The 20,587-nt window shown below is 36.7% G+C and overlaps 2 protein-coding genes across 2 annotated transcripts; one reads left to right on the top strand and one right to left on the bottom strand.

Moving 5' to 3' along the window:
* Positions 1-5,119: 5,119 nt before the first annotated feature.
* On the top strand, positions 5,120-8,238 carry ormdl2 (ORMDL sphingolipid biosynthesis regulator 2). The gene is made up of 4 exons (XM_058643958.1): positions 5,120-5,233; positions 6,050-6,223; positions 7,404-7,555; positions 7,788-8,238. The coding sequence occupies exons 2-4, from the start codon at positions 6,050-6,052 to the stop codon at positions 7,921-7,923; spliced, it is 462 nt and encodes a 153-aa protein (XP_058499941.1). The 5' UTR covers positions 5,120-5,233; the 3' UTR covers positions 7,924-8,238.
* Positions 8,239-9,863: 1,625 nt separating this feature from the next.
* nemp1 (nuclear envelope integral membrane protein 1) lies at positions 9,864-16,457 on the bottom strand. Its single transcript, XM_058643957.1, has 9 exons — positions 16,306-16,457; positions 15,022-15,143; positions 14,615-14,831; positions 14,457-14,529; positions 14,291-14,384; positions 14,088-14,202; positions 12,296-12,521; positions 11,809-11,985; positions 9,864-10,697 (listed from the first exon to the last, which is right to left on the bottom strand). The coding sequence occupies exons 1-9, from the start codon at positions 16,412-16,414 to the stop codon at positions 10,535-10,537; spliced, it is 1,296 nt and encodes a 431-aa protein (XP_058499940.1). The 5' UTR covers positions 16,415-16,457; the 3' UTR covers positions 9,864-10,534.
* Positions 16,458-20,587: the final 4,130 nt, after the last annotated feature.

Here is a 20,587-nt window from a genome sequence, read left to right as displayed (position 1 = left end):
TTCGCAACCTCGGCCGCTCTTTTCTTGTTTTTTGCGGCTGCGTCCTGCGCTCCAGTACACCATTGTGCGGATGTGCGGAACAGCTCTCTGGAGCTTCTTCACACTGTCAAATCTATCAGAGTAAGTGTTCATTCATTCATTCATTCATTCATTCAATGTGAATGAATTTGTTTGCAACTATTAATGCAAAAAAAAACAAAAAACATTTTGGCACCATATGTGATGCTTTCATTAAATATTAATGAAAGGATATTGTGTTGCAGCATTTTTTGTTTCATATATGTTTTTTATTTACTATTTACATCTTTTGAATTTCTGTGAGATTCTGAATCTACCTTTCAACAAAGATTTCTCAAGTTTGCATTCACAATTTAAGTGTTTCCTAAGCATTTCTTCCCTCAAATGACTTGCAGGCTCAAATTGGCCACAACGAAGAGTTAAATACCTCCTCGTCGCTTCTTTGGATGGAGGCCAAAGATGGATGTGATCCCAGCTCACTCACAGAGATGCCTGCGGTAAGTTACAGATAACAAAATAACAAATGCACATCAGATTGGTAGATGTTAATGTCTTCAATGTAAAAACAATGATTCAATGTCCTCTTTCCATCTTCAGCAATGTATCGAGAAGATCCTCAGAGTCCTCATGAGCTACAGTGTTGAAATAAATGTGCTCGCTGGATTCCAGAACTGCTCAAAATTTGCCCATAAACTGAAGCCAGTGATGGAGGGGTTGATCAAAAAAATGAGCACCTGTGTGAAGTCCATGACAGGGATGGTAAGTTCAGCCTCTGGCCTGGCATGTTTAAAGCCCAGAAGTATATGTGAGCTCTATCATTAGATTGTGTGGGTCAGTGTTCATTTTAAAGTCTTAATTCTGATTCAACAGGAGTTCCACATCAAAGAAGAGGAGCCTACGCCAAATTATCGCTGGGAGAAGCTTGTGCTGTGCCCCTACACCATGAACAGGCTCTTCTCTTTCTCCGTCCTCACCGCTCGTGTCTTTGCTGTGAGTGATCCGACCCGTCACGGCTCAACTCAGAACCCGCCATGCTCCAGTGGCTAATAATGCAGCTGTGAATCGTGCAAAAAAAAAAGAAATCTTGTTTGATCACATTGATTGACATGTCTGCATTCAGTGGTGGATCGTGTAGTTGCAACTGTGTTTCCACTCCGGTCTTTGCCACTAATGCAATGTATTTCCAATGGAATTATCCTCCTAGTAATATTTATTCACTGTATTTATTGCACCTATTTATTTCTAATTTATCAATTTGTGATGGTATTTAACTCTTAATGCAGAGAATATCCAGTGTTCACAATAAATCATCCTCAATCATGTGTTGTGTGTGGGGATTGTTCATTCCAAAGAAAAACAATCATGAATAGTAATTAAACACTCAGGAAAAGTATAAAAGTCTTTTCTTCTAAATGAATTTCCCAGACAAATATGCTGAGACAAGAAGGAAGTTGTGCTTTCCTAAAACACTCCTGCTGCTCTTTGGAGATACACAACTTCCTGCTGACTTCCTCCTAGTCAGTGCATCTATTATTGCACATGTGGTTGACCTGTGATGATGCAACTTGGTCTAGTAGTACTTCAAAGCAAGAAGGGAAAAAAGAGGAAGGTGTCAGGTTCAGGAAGTTCAGTAGCAGTGAGCTCAGTGTACATTACTAAACCAGGAAGTTTGTGGGTGACTTAATATCCAATTAAGTCAATTACTTTATCATATTCTACCCACAGGAATCCTGTCTTTGAAGATTAAAAACTCCAAGCCTCTGTCAGCCTCTGTGTCATAACCCAAAGGAAGATAGGATCTTTTTTTTTAGTGCCACCTGAAAATGTATTTCCCAAAGTGTCTTTTAAGATAAGATAGTCCTTTATTTGTCCCACAGTGGGGAAATTTACAAGAAAGACAAGAGAATAATGATATGATGAAATTAAAATAAAAGCATACACAGTGTTTTTCCAGACTAATATGACACAGTGTCATAGTCCTGAGGGTAAAACCACATTTGGTGATTCACTCCTCCTGTCAAGGTGTCAGTACATCAGGACCCACACATCGGTCACTGAAAAACTTTTACTCAACTTTACTTTATTAAATAAAATGCACATAAAACCCAGATGAGATTCATGTATCATTAAGTACTGTAGGTATATCTCTTGGAAATGGCTGCTTTACTGATTCAAAAACAATACTAGGTGTTACAGAAATGGCAGTTAGAATAGTCTGACATGTTACTGTATATGATGCACAAATCTACTCATGCCATGATTCCTATTGTGAATTGTGTTTCTATAGTTTGTCATCTTTGAAAAGAGGATCCTTATATATAATTTAAGAAAATTGAGAAACAGTGAAACCACAAACTTGTGTTGTCGCAAATGTAGATAATTTTAAATGTAAAAGGGCCTGTATAAATCAGACAGTATACCAAGGAGAGATATTTTTTTAAGGATCCAAGCATTTCTTAAAAAAAATATTTTTTCACTCTTTTAAGACTGATTAAACATATTTAGGAGAGACATCGAGGGGGGAGCTCAGTCTGAAACATCGTTCATTTTTGCGTCAAAGGTTACAGACTGTGATTTTCTCTACAATGAGGTTCCTGAAATAAATAAACTAATAATAGTAAAATATATCCATATGTGTTTATTTGCTACTTACATATTACATATCCGAACATCATTGTCAAGTGGTGCTTTCCCACTACCCAGTTCCAGCATGGATTGACTCAACTGTTTGTTTTTTTTTGCTTTTCCATTAGCGGTAGTACCTGGTACTTTTGTTAGTACCTCGTCTGAAGAGGTTCTAAGCCATCTTAGCCGATACTAAAATATGATACTTAAATATAATACTGAAGATGTGCATTAATCTTCAACATTTAGCATGGACATTTTTAAAATGTACCACATTTACCAGAGGTGTCTGGTGGTGAAAGCCGAATTATTGTCTTAGTCCGGCTAAAATTGGACTTTTAACATGCTTGTAAACACACTTATCCACTGGACCTTTGACCCATGTAGCCTGGCCTTTACTTCAGAAGTAGATGTAGTGAACCTGAGGAATCCAAATAACAACAAAAATGCATTTTGTGAGGTTACAGTGCAGAGCCAGCCGAGTGCATGAGCAGCTTCACAAGAGAGCACTTTGTAAAATATTATGTCAATGGTAATAGTATTAAATCAACTGCTTGAAAACAAATACTCATTTAGGCTGTATGGCTGGCTGTAGGTCACAGTGACCTTGACCATTGACCTCTGACCGCCAAACAGGTGACAGGTAACAACAAAAGGTAGGCAAAAGAAGCTTTTCAGTCTATTTCTTTATGTGCAGAATGCTGCTATTTAATATATAAGAATGTGTGTTCAATGTTTATGTGTCAACACAAATGTACCTGCATTTATTTGAGAATACCTGACCAAAACTAACTAACTAATGCAACTGAAAGTAGAACAAGAAACACTAACAGCTCAATCAGTCTGAAAAGCTCATTGAAAATAACATACATAAAAATACTATAAAGAGATTTGGAGCTCGTCTTTTGATCGTTGGCAGTAAAAGCAAAAAACAAAATGTAGAAATCAGCCTGAGGGTAAAGTCACAGCACAGTCTCTGCGCACTGTCATATGTTATTAACATGGAAAGTAAATCAGTAGAGTTCATCAGTGTGAGGATGATGTAAACAGGAAGGTCAGTGAGTTAGAGTTACAGTCACTGGAGGAAATTTTATGACGTAATTTCATATCAGGTTCATATTCATTGTGCATTAGGCCAGAGTCTGATTGCACTGACAATAACCAAAATTAACCATGTCAAATCACAGAGCGTGGTCTCTTACCGAACAGAGTCATTCTGGGATCATAGAACGTGAGGGGAGCTTCAGGATGCTGAGAAAAACCTCAAGCAAAATACCTTAAATGTGCACTGAGGAGATTAGGTCATATAAATAACAAATAAAAATGATTTTTCAAGAAACAGTGGACTCAATAAGCCTCGTTCCCACACATGTAATCCATAGCCCATTACAAATTTGAATAATATTACATCACTTCCTTATTTCCTCACGCACTGCCTGACCTACAGGAAAGAATTCCTCTCAGCTTGTCGGTAAATGAGTGCTTTTGTGATCATTTTCCCTGCATTAGTCATCCACACTGTCCACTGTCACAACTCAACACAAAGCTGTATTTCCTCACCTGAGTTTACATAAAAGTCAGAGACGTGTTTTAATGCTGCTGTGGCTCAGGTTTCAACATGAAACCTTAACCTGAAAAGGAAACATTTAAAATACAACAAAGGCACTCTGTGGCACAGAGCACAACGCTGCACAAGGCTGTGGACACATGAACAATACAGATACAGAAATGGCACGATACCTGTTTTCATTATAGAGTTTCCAAACATTACCACTGCTTGCCAATTTGGTGACCTGTGACATAATGTCACGCTTTACAAAACGTGAAACACTTTTCAAATCCCAAAACAAATTAACAAAAGTTTTAACAAAACTTTAACAAAAGATTTTTAAAAGTGTTTAATATTTTGTTCATTTGTTTTCAAAATTGTAACTTTGTAAAAATTGTAAGCCATTAAAGGTTCAGTATGTGAGTATTCAGGAGGTTTAATTGGTGGGTGGGGGATATGGATGGGGTGAAGGATGAAGAACAGCAGGTTAATCCAAGACAGTGATGGAAATGGTCGTGTTTATCTATCTATCATAAGCAATATATGCAAAATCAGTTGTCTGTAATGTGCAATTTTAGGTTTTGTTCCACCCTTATTTGTCTTTAGTTCAGTGATGCATTTATGTCACATTTGTCAGGTAATAATATTGGTCACATGTTGAGGTGTAAAGTCAACTCAAAGTCAAACTGTGAAAGCTAATTTCCCATATTCAAACTTTTTTTATATGGGAATTAACAACGCAATTGCTCTCATTTACCGGGGCATTGTGGGCATTTCTTGGAAGATTAATATTTTTTGAAAACACACCACCTAGTGATTACCCGTTAACCTGCTGTTGTTAGTTACAGGAGGACACAGACTTTTTATTATTATCATTATCATTATTATTATTATTATTATTATTATTATTATTATTATTGTTGTTATTATTATTACGTTGTTTGTTTGTTATTTGCAGCAGAGGCACGAGCCTGAACCTCACGGAGGCGGGGTCAGCGAAGAAACTCGGAATTTCCTGGTGAGCTGCGACAGCTAAGGAAGGTAAACTTTGTGCCGCCGAAATGTTAGACTTTAAACGTCGATTCAGCTCTTGTGTCTCATTTATTAATTTCACTTTGAAGGGAGCTTCCAGTCCCGTCATTGTGGACTCGGCATCTTTAACCGTCACACTGCGATTAACTTAAACTGACGTTAGCATTGTCAACCTGTGGAGAGCAACTGTTAGCTACAGTAGCTAGCGAATGTTATGTCACGTAACGTTTACGATTAAAAGCCTTAACGGTAAACTGTCATGTTCCAGTAAAATATATCGTTGTTTAAAAATGATTCTACTTTGTATTAGTTTTATTTATTTATTTATTTTCCTGATAAGTGTTGAAATGTTGGAGCTAGCTGTCGCTGTCTATGTGATGTTAAAGAATGAGTCGCTTGTTTAGTTACTGGCGACAACTCAGGCGGGCGGAGTCGTTACTACAACATTTGTAAATGTGTTGTTGTAAAAAAACAACAAATAATATTTACATCAGTAGAACTCCGATATTGTCCTATTGAAATGTAGGCCTCCATATCAAAAATATTTGGTCCCTCAATGACAAGACAAAAATAGATTTTCAGGTAACTCAGCATGAATCTGTAAATATAAAGATATTTGAGTGCATATTACATTATTATTACAATCTCACAAGGTAAACAATTGATTTAAAATACTCTGAATCAATGGAGTAATGCTGGCAGAGGTAATAATGGTTTATTGATGATCACTTAATTGTTTCAATCAATCAAGTTAAAATGCCAGCCTTGCTGCTTATTTTCAGTTTCCTGAGCTCTAATATTTTTTTTTCTTTCTTTTAATTCAAGATGAATGTGGGTGTAGCTCACAGTGAAGTGAACCCCAATACGCGGGTGATGAACAGCAGGGGTATCTGGCTCACCTACCTGCTCCTGACTGTGGTGTTACATGTCATCCTGCTGAGCATACCTTTCTTCACTGTGCCGCTTGTCTGGACCCTCACTAATGTCATCCACAACATGGTCAGTAAAAAAAACAAAATAAAATCATTGCTTGGAAATGTGATTATGCTGTCACTGAGATCCTCTTTTAGTACTCTTGTATCAAATTTCTATAGGATTTTCTGAAATAGAAGTATAACAATATGCCATCACCTTTAAAGGGGCTATATGTAAGAAATGTGTTATATTACGTCACATAATGACCATGAAATGTCATGTGAGATTAAGGAAATGTGAATAATTCAGCCAATATATTCACAATTAAAATTTTCATTTGCAAATTTGTTCCACCCACAACCACACCTGGGTTGCCAGTAGTTAATCCCACTATCCCTCTTAAAAACGTCTTAACAGATGAGACTGCAGATTTGTTCATTACTTTGCCAGCTGTAGAGAAGAACCAGAAATACTTACATATGCCATTTTTCAGATGCTTTGGGGTCGTAACTGTCTGCTCTAAAGGACAGTCTAGAGTTAGGTTTGACCTCCATTGTCACTGCAAAGCAACATAGCATCACTGTGGTCTTCAGCAAAGACGACATAGATGCAGACCAAAGTCTCTGCTGGACAACTTGGTCATTACTTTATACTGTCTGATGTGCGTCTTGGCTGTATATACTGAACTGAAACAGGTTTGTAAGGTTCAAGTGCTGTGCAGTCTTTCAAAATAAAAAATTGCATCAATGTTACCAAGTTTTTCAATGATACCTCAGATTAGAGATCCACAAATTTGCAGCAGTAGTTCTGTGAAAATCTCTTTTATAGCCAAGAAACAGACATATGTAAATGAATCAAATAGGGACCTTGTGAATTGATTTAGGAAATCAGTAGCAGTGCACAGAGATGACATTAACAGCTTTGCTGTTAACGCCATGTTCTGCATATTTCTACATATATCCCCTTAAACCGAAGGTTTGATTGTTGGTTTCTTATTAAATCAACCTATATATTTTTTTTCTGGAAATTAATATGGCAAACGTGGGGGTTGTTGTATATTTGAGGTTTTAGAGTTTAAGAGTCTCCTTTTATCTCCTCAAAATTTCTATTTTATAAAAAAATAAAATTGTGAAAATAAGCTCTTGTATTTTTCCAAATCAGTTTGAATATCAAATGGATTAGCTCAAAAACAAAAATAAAAGATCTGTCTTTTTTCATGGTTAATGTGTTTGGGTTTCTCTGCGGTGTGGTCTCTCCCCTGCAGGTGATGTACCTGTTTCTACACACGGTGAAGGGCACTCCCTTCGAGACACCAGACCAAGGGAAAGCACGTCTGCTCACACACTGGGAACAGATGGACTATGGTGTGCAGTTTACGTCTTCGCGCAAATTTCTCACCATCTCGCCAATTGTCCTGTAAGTAGATAAATGCAGACCAAAACCACTGTGGAACTGGAGAGAAAAGTTGTCAAACTCTGCCTTTAAATTTGCGAGTAATGCGGCTGACAGACAATCTTCAACAATCTTGACCCCTGAGGTGTAGCATAGCATTATATTCTCTTTTGGTGTGAAGGCTCCACTCTACTGTGTGCGCACATTGAATCCAATGTTTCATTGCTACATTTACACTATTCTCCTTTCTCTGCAGGTATATTCTTGCAAGCTTCTACACAAAATATGATCCCACACATTTCCTGATCAACACGAGCTCCCTCCTTAGTGTTCTCCTTCCAAAGTTGCCTCAGTTCCATGGAGTGCGGATATTTGGGATCAACAAATACTGACTGAACACTGGATTTTAACCAACACTGGACTTGAATGCTTCTGTTGTTTTTTTTTTTCTCCTGAACTGTCGTGTTTAGAGTTTGAGGTGAGGAGAATTAATTTGTCTTAACTGTACAGACTGTGTTAATGTATTGAAGTTGCAGCTTGCGCTGCCTCTTGCAGCCTGAAAGTATCTTCTTTTTTTTCTCCTATGATCTTTCTGACACTGACACTTTGCTGGACTTGAACATCACTGCTTTTAAATTTTTGTCATGTTTATACATTCCTCTGTCATGTATGTAGCCTTTCTGTTACAATACAACTGTGTCCCATTGTTTTGTTTCTTATCTTGATTTACTATGAAGTGTTTACATGCAGCATGCATATTATACACTGCCTGCTATGATACATAGTTTCGTGATACACATAGTTTTGATTTGATTTAAAAATGTGTTTGCTGATGAAAAAAGCAGTAACACTAAGTGCATATGTGGTTCCATCATTTTTATTCCACATGGTCGAGTTGGAAAATGTATGGTTTACAAAATCCATTAATTAGTCGTGGGCCCATTTGCAGGCTGTGGGGAACTCCAGACATTTTACATGAAGCTACCATGAGAGGGTGGCAGTCAATATGCTCATATGTGCAAGGGATTCCCCCACACACTTTCTCATGCAGTGCAGTTGTGTTTATGGTGAGGTTTCCCTGTTGGTGACGCATATTTTGGGGAAGCAGGAATTGCAGCAGCATGTGAATGTTATAATACGGCCGAATTATGCAAACCTGAGCCCTGGGAAACACATGCAAATAGTGCGAGCTGGATCAGCTGTTGTAAATATGCAATTGAGTGCAATAATTTGCAATAGTGCCGATGGGGTGTTCCCTGCCTTCATATGCTGCAAGCTCATGCACAGCTTTGTGCAAAGGCCACAGGCGGAATTCAGAGGGCAACTGGACTAAATGTCATAATGTCCCCCGAGGCATCAGATATGGCTCACTGAAACTCAGTGGGAGGGAAAGGATGAACGTTGTAAACTGAAAACTGTCTGATTTAAGATAACGCTCTCTTACTAACATCAAAGCCATTCATCCACTGCAGTCTTTTCCCTGTTCCACTTGTAAGGTGATGGTGACAGTGTTGATATTTGTCCTAGGTTATGTGCAGATATGAGAAAAGGTCAGAACTTTCTTATTTCCTTCAGGTGGGAGAATTTTTTGACTTCTTAGTGATTCAAAAAAAATTGGCTGCTTTTTTTTTTTTTTTTTTTTTAAGAGGCCCATTTGCAGGACTAGGGGGATTTCAAAGTAAAATTGGGATTCTAGATAACTGAGGGAAAACCAAAAATGTTATCACCTTTGAGACATGGAGATTTCAAGTTTAGCGGTTTCAATGGGAAGTTCCGAAGGTTCACCGATATTGTACTTAATGACTGGGAAAAGCAAACCATTTATCTACATAATGTGCAAATATATACATTTAGATTGCGTTTTAGATTTTTAAAACACAAAAATGGAAGTAGGTAGGTTGCAGCCATAAATCTGTGTAAAACTGTAGACTAGAAATCTTAAATATTCATAAATTAAACAAATCTTGCTACAGACGAAATATTTGCAGTCCTAGACTATAAGGTAAAGTACCTAATGTACAGAATGTTTTTGAAATATCAAAAGTACAGTAGGCAGCAAAGTAACCCTTTAGAATTATTATAGCTTATTGTTGTGTGCATTACATGTGTCAGTTGGTGGGGTATTTTTCTTTCTATAAGCTAATGTGTAGTTAAATGTAACAAATTATTATGTTCTTAAAGAAAGTGTAGCAAAAGTTGTCAGTCAAATGTGCGTCAACTGAAGAAATAATTTCTAATAATGGCTAAAAGCAAAATCAGGTTTTGCTTTCAAAGGTAACTAACAGTTAAGTAATAAACTCCTACGATGATACAAATACCTGAATATCAGAGCTCAAATATACATTTTTATTCAAAATAGTGAGAGACAACTGCTGATTAATTTCCATTAAAATTAATTGAAAAACACAAAACACAAACCTTTATCCCTGAATAATTAAGCTGAAATAACAACCACCAGTGTTATCACACTGCTGTTCAGAGGACTGAAAAAACACCACACATACATGTTATTTGGATACTTGTTGTAGGCAGCCAGTGTGGTTTAAATAAAACTGTTTCTAATCTATGATTAAACACCACACAAGTCAAAACGACCATGAAACACAAAATGCTTTGACATCAAATAAGCTTCAATCATTGAGTTCATAAACTCAATGTTTCCATAAACCTTTGTCCTCTAAAACAGGATAAATGTGGCATGAATGGAAATTCTGTACAATATTGTTTCTAGGTTGATGATTATGATCACACAGATCTGAACGGGCTTGTCACTGAGTTTTTGGTTGTTGTTTTTTTTTTTCAATGCCATGGCAGTGTGAGCTCCCGTGACTTAAGCAACAACCCAAGGTTTGTGTTTTTAAAACTTCTCTCCACAGTCAATCACTTGAGGTCTGCCTGGACTGTTCGCACAGAAGCTGAAGAGAGCCGTTACCTGTCTACCTTTCTGACAGGCATCAAGTATAGTTCCTGTGTTCGACCACGTCCAACACTGTACACTCTCTCTCACTCCAGTTTCTTCAGAGGCTTCAAATCTTCTTCTTCATCATCGTCATCGGTGTCAAAGAATTCATCCTCAAAAAACGATCCACCGAAGCCATATTCCTGTGCATGGACAGACACCTCGTTTGGCATCAAGTGAAGCGACCCTTCAACAAAATCGGCAAACCTGTGGATTATATTGACACATCAGCAACACCCTCTGTGTAGAATGATAAAATAACATTACACACTCCAATATTTTGTAGGATTACCTTTATGACATGCATTCACTGCAACATTGTTTTACAGAAAATCCAAAATCTTTGTGGTGTGCTGAATGTACAGTATATAGTATTTATGTCACTAGGGTTAAATGTGTTAGAAACATTTTGGCTGATAAAAGTACAGTAATCAAAAAAAAAAAAGGACAACCTGACCAACTGAAGCAACCACAGATCATAATACTGACCCCACAGACAAATATGGTGACTTCTTTTCTTTAGCTAGGCATTGTCTAACCATCTGCTATTATTTTAAAATATATACACAAGTGCCTGTTATTCAGCTTCACTTGGATGAATATGACTTTAGAGTTTGAGCCTGAATCATCCTCAGCACGCTGCCGATCCATGACTTTTCCTCTAGCACCACCATGAGGCTGACATGATTTCTAGTGTCTTATAATGTCATTTGGACAGACTCATATTAATGTACCACAACACAAAACAGGCATCAATTACTGTGAATGAAAGACTGACTGTTCATTTACATCTCAAATTCAATTTTACTTAATCTCAGCTGCCAAAGTATCAAAGCTTAAATCCTTATTTTTACCAGTAGTTTCTTTTTATAGAGACAGAGTACACCTTATTCTGATCAGACCCAGTGGGGAGCTGGAGTCCCACCACATCAACAGTCAACTTCAATCAATAGTGCATTAAGCTCTCCTTCTCTGTTGTTTGTCCAAATTAACAAACTGGGCATCACTTTTGGATATTTGTTCTGAGTAGTTCTCAGTTTTCTTTTATTGACTGTCACATTTAAGAATCAGAATCATTTAAAATTGATTGTGGTGCTTCATCAATTGTGCCTTTTAGAAACTGCATTGGTTACACACTGGTTGTGAGCTCAAAGCCCTCCATCAGTTTTACCCTGCACCACATGAAAATAATCAAGCACATCAGCAATATCACTATCTTTCTAGTCAACCAATGCTGCCATGGCCCTAAGAAACCATGTGTTTGAATAACTTAAATACATTAGAATAAAACTAAATGGAGAAAACACACAAATGGCACCTTTTTGGGGACTGAAGCCTCGACACTGCTTTCCATGGGCTGAACTCTGGGCTGTTACAAAACTTCCTCAGCTCCTCCAGTGCACGTCGAGTCTCTTCCTCTGCCTGCCTCTGATACTCCTCCTCAGTTAACAGACGACGCGGCTGCGGCTTCCAGTGAACAATCCGTCTCATTTTCCTGCATTCAGTAAAAACATCCACATTATACACGCTGAATATGACAACAGAAGGGACATTTTACTAAAACATGGGCTGTTATGGTGTGTCGACACTATGAGCTTCAGTTGAAATGTGAGAAAATCAGTAACGATATAATATTTCTGAACAATTTACAAATTAAAAAAAATAGATTAGATAATAGAGAATAGAATAGATTTTTTTTTTTTTAAAGTTAATGAGAAGGTGTGAAAGGCTTAAAGTACTGAGTGATTTTCAGTTACAGCAGTGTTTGTACGCCACCTTCTGTCAGCTTTTAAAAAAACACTCACCTCCATATAATGACAGCCAAAGAAACTGGGTACTCCAGGTTTTTGGACAGCAAAGCTGCCAACATGATAGCAACGGCAACTTGCCAAATTTGAATTCCTAAGTAAATTAGGAGAAGGCCGAACAGCTGCAGTGTCCACGACAAGATGTTAATGTTCTTCTCGTCCACCAGAGGACCGTAGCGATAGCACACTGCAAAACTGACAAATCCCACCACTACAACATAACCTGACAGAAACAAGAATACACATATAGATACAGTTGAAACCAGAAGTTTACATACACTATATAAAAAGACACATATGCTTTTTTTTGAGAAGGATTTTTTAGACAATTTTTTATTACTTTCCTCAAAGTCAAAAGTTTACATACACTAAGATTATTATGCCTTTAAACAATTTGGGAAAGCCCAAAAGAAGATGTCATGTCTTCGGAAGCGTCTGATAGATTTATTGACAACATTTGAGTTAATTAGAGACACACCTGTGGAGGTATTTTAAGGCACACCTGAAACACACTGCTTCAAGATATCAGGAAGAGAATTGTGGACTTGCACAAGTCTGGTTCATCCTTGGGTGCAATTTCCAGATTGATTCAGAAGCAGTATGCTACGGGTCATTGTCCATTTGGAAGACCCATTTGCGCCCAAGCTTCAACTTCCTGGCTGATGTCTTGAGATGTTGCTTCAGTATTTCCACATAATGTTCTTTCCTCATGATGCCATCTACTTTGTGAAGTGCACCAGTCCCTCCTGCAGCAAAACAACCACACAACATGATGCTGCCACCCCCGTATTTCACAGTTGGGATGGTGTTCTCAGGCTTGCAAGCTTCCCCCTTTTTCCTCCAAACGTAACGATGGTCATTATGGCCAAACAGTTTGATTTTAGTTCCGTCAGATCACAGGACATATCACCAAAAATTAAGGTATTTCTCCCTGTGTGCATTTGCAAACAGTAATCTGTCTTTTATATGTTTCTTTTGAAGTAAGTCTTGGGTTGATATGCACATTTCGGACTAAAGCACGTTAATCTCTGGGACACAGAACCTGTCTCCTTCCTGAGCGGTATGATGACTGGACATTCCCATGGTGTTTATACTTGTGTATAATTGTTTGAACAGATGAACGTGGCACCTTCAGGCCTCTGGAAATTGCACCCAAGGACGAACGAGACTTCCAAAATTCTCTTCCTGATATCTTGGCTGATTTCTTTTGACTTTCCCATGATGTTACACAAAGAAGCAATGTGTTTCAGGTGTGCCTTAAAATACCTCCACAGGTGTGTCTCTAATTAACTCAAATGTTGCCAATAAATAAATCAGAAGCTTCCAAAGACATGACATCTTTATTTGGGCTTTCCCAAATTGTTTAAAGGAATAATAATCTTAGTGTATGTAAACTTCTGACTTTGAAGAAAGTAATAAAAAATGGTCTAAAAAAATCCTTCTCTCATTATTCTGGCATTTAGCAAATAGAAATAGAAATAATTTTGGTAATCCTAACAGACATGAAACAGGAAAAGTGATTGTCTGATTTCATGTCAGACAGTGAGAAAAATTATTATTCAAATGAATAAATAATAACAATAATGATTCACTATCAATACATTGTTTGCTACAACAACAAACCCTGAAATGAGTAAGGTGAGAAATGTAGAAAAATGCTTGGTTACATACTCAGTCATCTTAAACTACCTACAGTTTTAATCAGGTAATTTCACTTTGCTTTGGTTTGGTTTGTTTTTTTCCAATTCCAACAATAAAGCTTGTGTTTGTGTTAGAGAAGAGTCTGTACCTAATGCCAAGTTCCAGTGTTCTTGCAGAATTATCTTGAGGTTCCGGCAAACGAGCTGGATGGTGTACAGAGAGAATGACCAGCCACCAGCAATTAACAAATAAAAGGGGCTTTTCTGTGGAAGTAACAGACATAGACTGATGAAGAAAAATAAGTTATTTACTTTGTGTAATCATATATTTGATGATGACTGAATGCGTTACCTTTGGTAAAAAACGTGCCAAGATGAAGACGACAATGATGAGAGAGGCGATCATGCCTGTGCTCATACCAGCAGAGTAGAAGAAAAGCTGACTCCTTCATGGAAAGGAAGATCAAAGGAGTTATTATGAAACCATTGATAACTGTTCAACGTGAATTAAAAACTACCTGCTGAGTGAGTCTGCAAAGACCAACAACGATGCCCCGGAGAGGAAAACCAAAAACAGATAGATATCAAACTCTGCAAGGAAAAAAGAACATATATTGGTATTTTAGCGATTAAATATCTGTCAATGATCAGAAAATAAAAGTGTCTTCCAACTTACTGCGAATGGACTTGATATTATACTGGCTGTTTGCACTCGGATCAATCCTGAAGCACGTCCTCTTGCTGAAAAGGTTGATGTTAATCGTGGATTCATTGTGCCTCTCGTGTAACAAGCTCCGAAACCAGCCCCAAACACTGAAGCGCTCCAGTTCCTGCAGTTCCTCCTCACCTTCCACTATTATCACCTTGAACACGTTTGAACTCCACACTTTGACCTGTCAGAGATCTTTTTTAATGACACATCTAAAACAGCAGATTTTCACTTGAATTAACTGCCAGAATAGACAGCAATAAAACATTTGCCAACGCACGCACACGCACGTGCGCACACACATACACACACACACACACACACACAAATAAGCTATGAACTCACATTGGCCAGATACTATTCAAGTATTTTACCTGAATTCTCGTCCATGTTTGCCTCCAGGTTGGCACAATGTTGTTTTTATAACAGAAGCGGTTGGAACCTGACAGAACATACTCCTTTCCATCCTGCAGATCCATCACTGGACTTGTGTTTCCTGGGTTTGATATGCAGAGATATGCATGTTGTTACACTTAGATAACATCACTTGGAATGGATTGGAATGGAATTTAATTACTATTACAAAGGTCAGGTACTTCAAATGATAAAGCAATGTTTATTGTACTCTTATTTTATCTAATGATAACATTAAACAAAACATGATTGGTACTCAGTCCCATGCACATTGATCCCTTTTGTAAACTGCAACACTTCTACAAAATATAATCCATCTCAGAAAACTGGAGTCATACAGGTCTGGCAACCTTGTTGTTCAACTGATTCACCCGTGTGATCATTTTAAAGGGTGCAGTTCGTCCTGCTATTGCATTTTCTGAATTTAAAGGAAAGTGTGTTTTGTTGATTGGCCTAGCCTCAATAATTTGAATGGGGTCGACAGAATAACTGAAAATCCTTCCAGCATACCTGGACATTGATTTACTATTGGGGTGTGTATAAAAACAGAGCAATATGTGTACTCACATTAAAAAAACAAAAAAAATAGTTAACCAATATTAAGGTTAAACAACAGTATAGAAAGGTTAAATAAGAATGCTACATAGTAGGAGGGCAGAACATGCAAACGCATCAATTACCTTTGCTGCAGGTGAATAAAGAAGTTGTTGCCGTAAATAATGTGTAGGACACATCATTGTATCGTGATACGTATGGCATTGTATCATATCGCGAGATTTGTAGAAGATACCCTGCCCTACTGTAAATATGCTTTACTGTACAATAACAGGTTAAATACATAAATATACACACATAATATTCACAATGTGTGTGTGGAGTAGGAAAATACTTGTAGTAAAGTAAATAATAAATACTGTCAACTTGTATGCTTGAGGTGGCGGTTTTGATGGGGGTTAACGACCACAAAATGAGTGATTGAATAACATAAAGTGTTTCGTCCGTACACAGACAGAGGACAGTGAGCACTACATTGGGATATGAAATGCCTGAAAGTACAGTAACTTTAATTCAAACAACTGACTGTGAAACGGGCGCCGTGTTTTTGCATTACACGTTTAAATAATGTTAAGTTTCAAAACAATCCAGCAAAGGCTAACACGAGTTAGCCTCTGCAACGAAACTTACGAAAATACGTGTCCTACAGATAAAAGTCTCTGTTATTGCAGCGTCACACTGCTTCTTACCCGCATCCTGGAGTGATTTTTGCGGTAACCAGAGGACCAGTGCGATGAAAACCAGTAGTTTAACACCGGTTACGAGGCAACCGCTTGTCATATTCATGCATCCCGCCATGATGTGGACACCGTCTCCCTCCTGTGACGTCACGTACCGCCCTTTCCTCCTCTCCTATTTGAGTGACGGACCATCCAGCCAATCACAACACTGGATTAGATGGTCGTCATACCGAGTTGCATTGGATCAAAACATTTGTTTTAACTATTTATCTACACGTACATACGTTTTAAAATCTACTTTTAGGATTGAGTAACTAAAGTAAAATTGAAATATTTACTACATATATAATTTTTTTTACTGTCAAATGACTTACTTAGAGGAAACTTTGCACAGTAGCCTTATTCCATCAAAGAAATACTTGAAGACAAAAGGACAATAATTACTGTCATTATTTTCAGGCAATCATTTCCTTTAATAAACAAATATTTTATCTGTAAAATGAAAGAATATAGTGAGGAATTTTTCTGTGGATCCCAATCTAACAGTCAAATTGCTGTTTTGGATGTTTGATTAACAGTCACAAACCTATGGAAGAGGATTAGGGCCACATGTAAAAAAAAAAAAAAAAAGGAAACAAAATTTAAAAAATAAATAATAAATAAAAAACAGCCTGACTTCCGAGATCAAAGTCAGAATTCTGACTTAATAAATAAAAAAAAAACATCTGACTTTAATCTCAAAAAATTTTTCCCAAAAAGAAATAACATGTGGCCTAAAATCCTTGTAAAAAGTAATCTAGATCTAGATGAGGAGCATTTGTGAAGTTATATTTTGGTTTGGGCGTCACAAATAAAGAAATACTTCATCTTTCTGACTCATCAGAGCCACATCATCATTGGCATCAGGAATTTTGCCCAAGACTGTGCAAGAAATTGAGTCTATTTAAAAAAAGAATCACTCAGACTTGGAGGAAGTCATCTCTTTTGTGGAGGAGGAAATCTCTAATGAAAGTGGAAGAAAAGGAAGTGCTTACTGCTACATCCGCATTCTGTTGCTATTTAATAGTAATAATAATAATAATAAATGTAATGATGAGAAATCTCATCATTTTACAAGATAATTAATATTACAACTTTATTCTCGAGACAATTTTCTCATAATATTATGACTTTTTTCTCCAAATAGTATGACTTTTTCTCATAATATTATGACGTAAGAAGTAAGACTTCATTCTCTTATTTTTTCATTAATAATAAAAATACATATACATATACATAGTTGCTTTATTTACCTAAATAATGTAGGTAATTTGGTTATTTTATAGCAAAATAAAAATAGGTTAAGTATATACTGAGAGAATGACCCCTTTGCACAGCAGCCATTTTGTCAGGTCACAGAAGGAGAAGAAGCACAGATAAAATCATCAAGTAAACAATGACTAAGTTCTATTTGGCTTCCTCCATTTCAGGTTTCATGCTGGTTCACTGTCACACATGAACTTAAAGGAGCCATCACTAATGTGATACACCAGGGTTTTTTCCCCCCTGATAAATGGCTGCTGTGTAAAAGGCCCATCACTGCACAGAACCACTCCTGTTTGGATTTCATGCTTTTTTTCCCTTGGGTTCCTGCTGGGGGATTTGAAATAATGTGGTAAAACGGCACAGCACGTAGAGTATGTGCAATATGATATGTGTTGTTTATCCTGTTATGTTTGTTTCATTGCTACTTTTGACATTTACACAGGATTTTAGAAACGGACATCCAACAACCAGGAATAAAGCAGAATAAATACACATTTTTTTCTTAAAATATCCTGTATTTGCTCACATCAATCAATAATGTGTTGTGTTTTAAGTTGTTTGTAATAACTTTTTTGTTATTAAGAGCTGCCCTAAAGAAAACTCCCATACCAATCCTTTGCTGTCTGTAGGAACACCTGTACGTTTGACATTGGCGGAGTAAGTAAATACGATGAGACATGGAGATTCCTGAAGGATGAATAAAGGATTACCAGTAGCTTTATGCTATGGTGTGAATTCAAGTGAGAAAAAAAACAAGAAAAAGATACTGGAAGAGATAAGATATTAAAATATGAATGTAAAGCAAAATGTTTATAACCCAACAGCTACCAACATTTTCTCACTTCCTTGCCTTAAAACAGAACCTGCTCCTAAAAATAACACTGTCGTTTGTAGCTTTGTTTGCTTTGCTGAAAAGGCAAAGCGTCATTGACAGTATTTACACAGGGACACACGGTCTGTATAAATATTTGTGTAGAGGCTATAGATGACTTAAGATATTACATGGTCCATTGTTAGTGGTATCGTCACATCTGCCCTTTTGTTTTGTTTGAGAGGTCAAGATAGATGCCTGTTATGAAAAAAACCCAAAACACTTTACCACGTTAATAACTTAAATTTAGCTTAATTCAGGATGTCTAAGAAGCCAAAGATACAAAAGCATTTATTAAGAATCCACAATGTAACTTATGTTCAACGTATTTGTTGCAATTGATTTATTTGTCTTTTTTTTTCTTTGTTATATTGTCTTTTTACAGATTAAATTATTTTACGTAAAGGTTATGAATATTCTTACTCCTCACTCTGTCTTTTTATTAAAATAAAGGAAATGAAGCAGAATGATGTGTCCCAATGGAAACAACGCGAGTGGAATACAAAAAAGAACAAATTAAGTTGATATAAATTTTTAAAAATTGAGTAAACATAACACCTATGATTGATAAACCATATGTAATAAATGAAAACTTTATTTCTGAATGTAGTTCCTGTATATGACTTCATATAAATTGGTATTATTGGTCCTTTAGAATCTGTTAATGTGTTTGTTTTTGCAGTATATGCTTGTTATACATTTGTGTTATTTAAATCCAAACTTAAAACATATTTATTCAGAATGACTTTTAATACACAGCAGTGCACTGTTTTATTCTTTTATTTCACTTTTTTTTATTCTTTTGTGTTTTTAATTGGTATTGTCATGCTTTTGTTTATGTTTCTTTGTTTTTATACCATGTCTTTTTTTAATGCAATTAGTGTCTGCAATGCTTTTATTTTGTAAAGCACTTTGGTCACCTGTGGGTTGTTGTAAAGGGCTATATAGAAAAAAATATTATTATGTAATAATGACATTATACAGCAAGTGTTAATGTGAGACCAGCTGATGTTGGTCCACAAGAATAATGAGAGAATCATGTAGTTCTGACAAACAAACTGACAAAAGAGAGTAATATAATAATCTACTTTTTCAAGTGACCATTTACTTTCAAGACTAAATTCCTCCATAGCGTCCACATCAACTTGTGACTTTCGCCACATGACCATAAATTTGAGCAACAAGTTCCCTTTGTTCAGTTGGACATGCACCGATCATAAAACACTTTGGTGCACGTAGACACTCGTGAACTGTCCTCTGGAATGAAATAGTCCACAGTGTCAATACAGCAACATTTAATCCAATTCTTTACCTTTTTTTAATATGGTTCCTGCATTGGACACGTTGTAAGTGGTCATATTTTGTAAATTTGACTTCTGTGAAAATGTTGCTCAAGGTGACTGTGATGTGTATAAGTATGTTACTAAGAGGAACCAGGACATGAGCATCTTTACGCAGAAACTTTAGACACATAGACACATGAGTATTTCAAGGAACTATTGAGAAACCATTGAGAGGTGGAGACAGTGTGTGTGATTCATGTATTTCACATCACACTCTTGGGCTGTTGTGTAATCCACTGTGTGTTAATGTGCATTAATAATAATTCCTGTTTTTGACTCGTGCTCCATCTGTCGTGCTACTGTTTGCGTTGGCTCAGCCTTCAGTCCTGATTTGATTGATGTCTTTTTAGTCAGATCAGATCCTGGTTAGTGCTTACAGTGTTTGCTTTACCGTCATAAGTTAGAAATCCACAGCTGTTTCATTTGCTTCATTTTACAACATTACTTTTGATAATAAGATTCACAGCGTTGAGGAAAATTGTGTTGTCACTTGAACTCACACTCTCTGTGTGTTGCCTATGTAAACCACCACAAAGGTTCTCAAATGATCCGTTCTAAGGTTTTTACATTTACAGGGTGCTTACCATTTTACCAAATAAAATACTTTTTTAAAAATAGCATAAAGTAAATTATGCTTTACTGACCAAAAATATGTTTGGAAAATGCTTATATTTCACCCAAGCATGTTCGCACAGTCAGAACTATAAAAGCATGAATGGATGAATAAATGGATGGATGGATGAATGTACAATTCACAATCTTCTTAAACTAA

Source organism: Solea solea, chromosome 11 (assembly GCF_958295425.1).
Source record: "Solea solea chromosome 11, fSolSol10.1, whole genome shotgun sequence".
Taxonomy (NCBI): Eukaryota; Metazoa; Chordata; class Actinopteri; order Pleuronectiformes; family Soleidae; genus Solea; species Solea solea.
The sequence above is the reverse complement of the archived record's forward strand: the minus strand, read 5'-3'. Positions and strand labels throughout refer to the sequence as shown.

Bases quoted from the DNA above. Each gene is read 5' to 3' on its own strand.
- nemp1 (XM_058643957.1), bottom strand. From the start codon at position 16,414: ATGGCGGGATGCATGAATATGACAAGCGGTTGCCTCGTAACCGGTGTT. The intron at 14,530-14,614 runs GTAAGTTGGAAG...TTTTCCTTGCAG, and splicing joins TAATATCAAGTCCATTCGCA to AGTTTGATATCTATCTGTTT. The intron at 11,986-12,295 runs GTGAGTGTTTTT...TACTGAATGCAG, and splicing joins TTGGCTGTCATTATATGGAG to GAAAATGAGACGGATTGTTC.
- ormdl2 (XM_058643958.1), top strand. From the start codon at position 6,050: ATGAATGTGGGTGTAGCTCACAGTGAAGTGAACCCCAATACGCGGGTG. The intron at 6,224-7,403 runs GTCAGTAAAAAA...TCTCCCCTGCAG, and splicing joins CTAATGTCATCCACAACATG to GTGATGTACCTGTTTCTACA. The intron at 7,556-7,787 runs GTAAGTAGATAA...CTTTCTCTGCAG, and splicing joins ACCATCTCGCCAATTGTCCT to GTATATTCTTGCAAGCTTCT.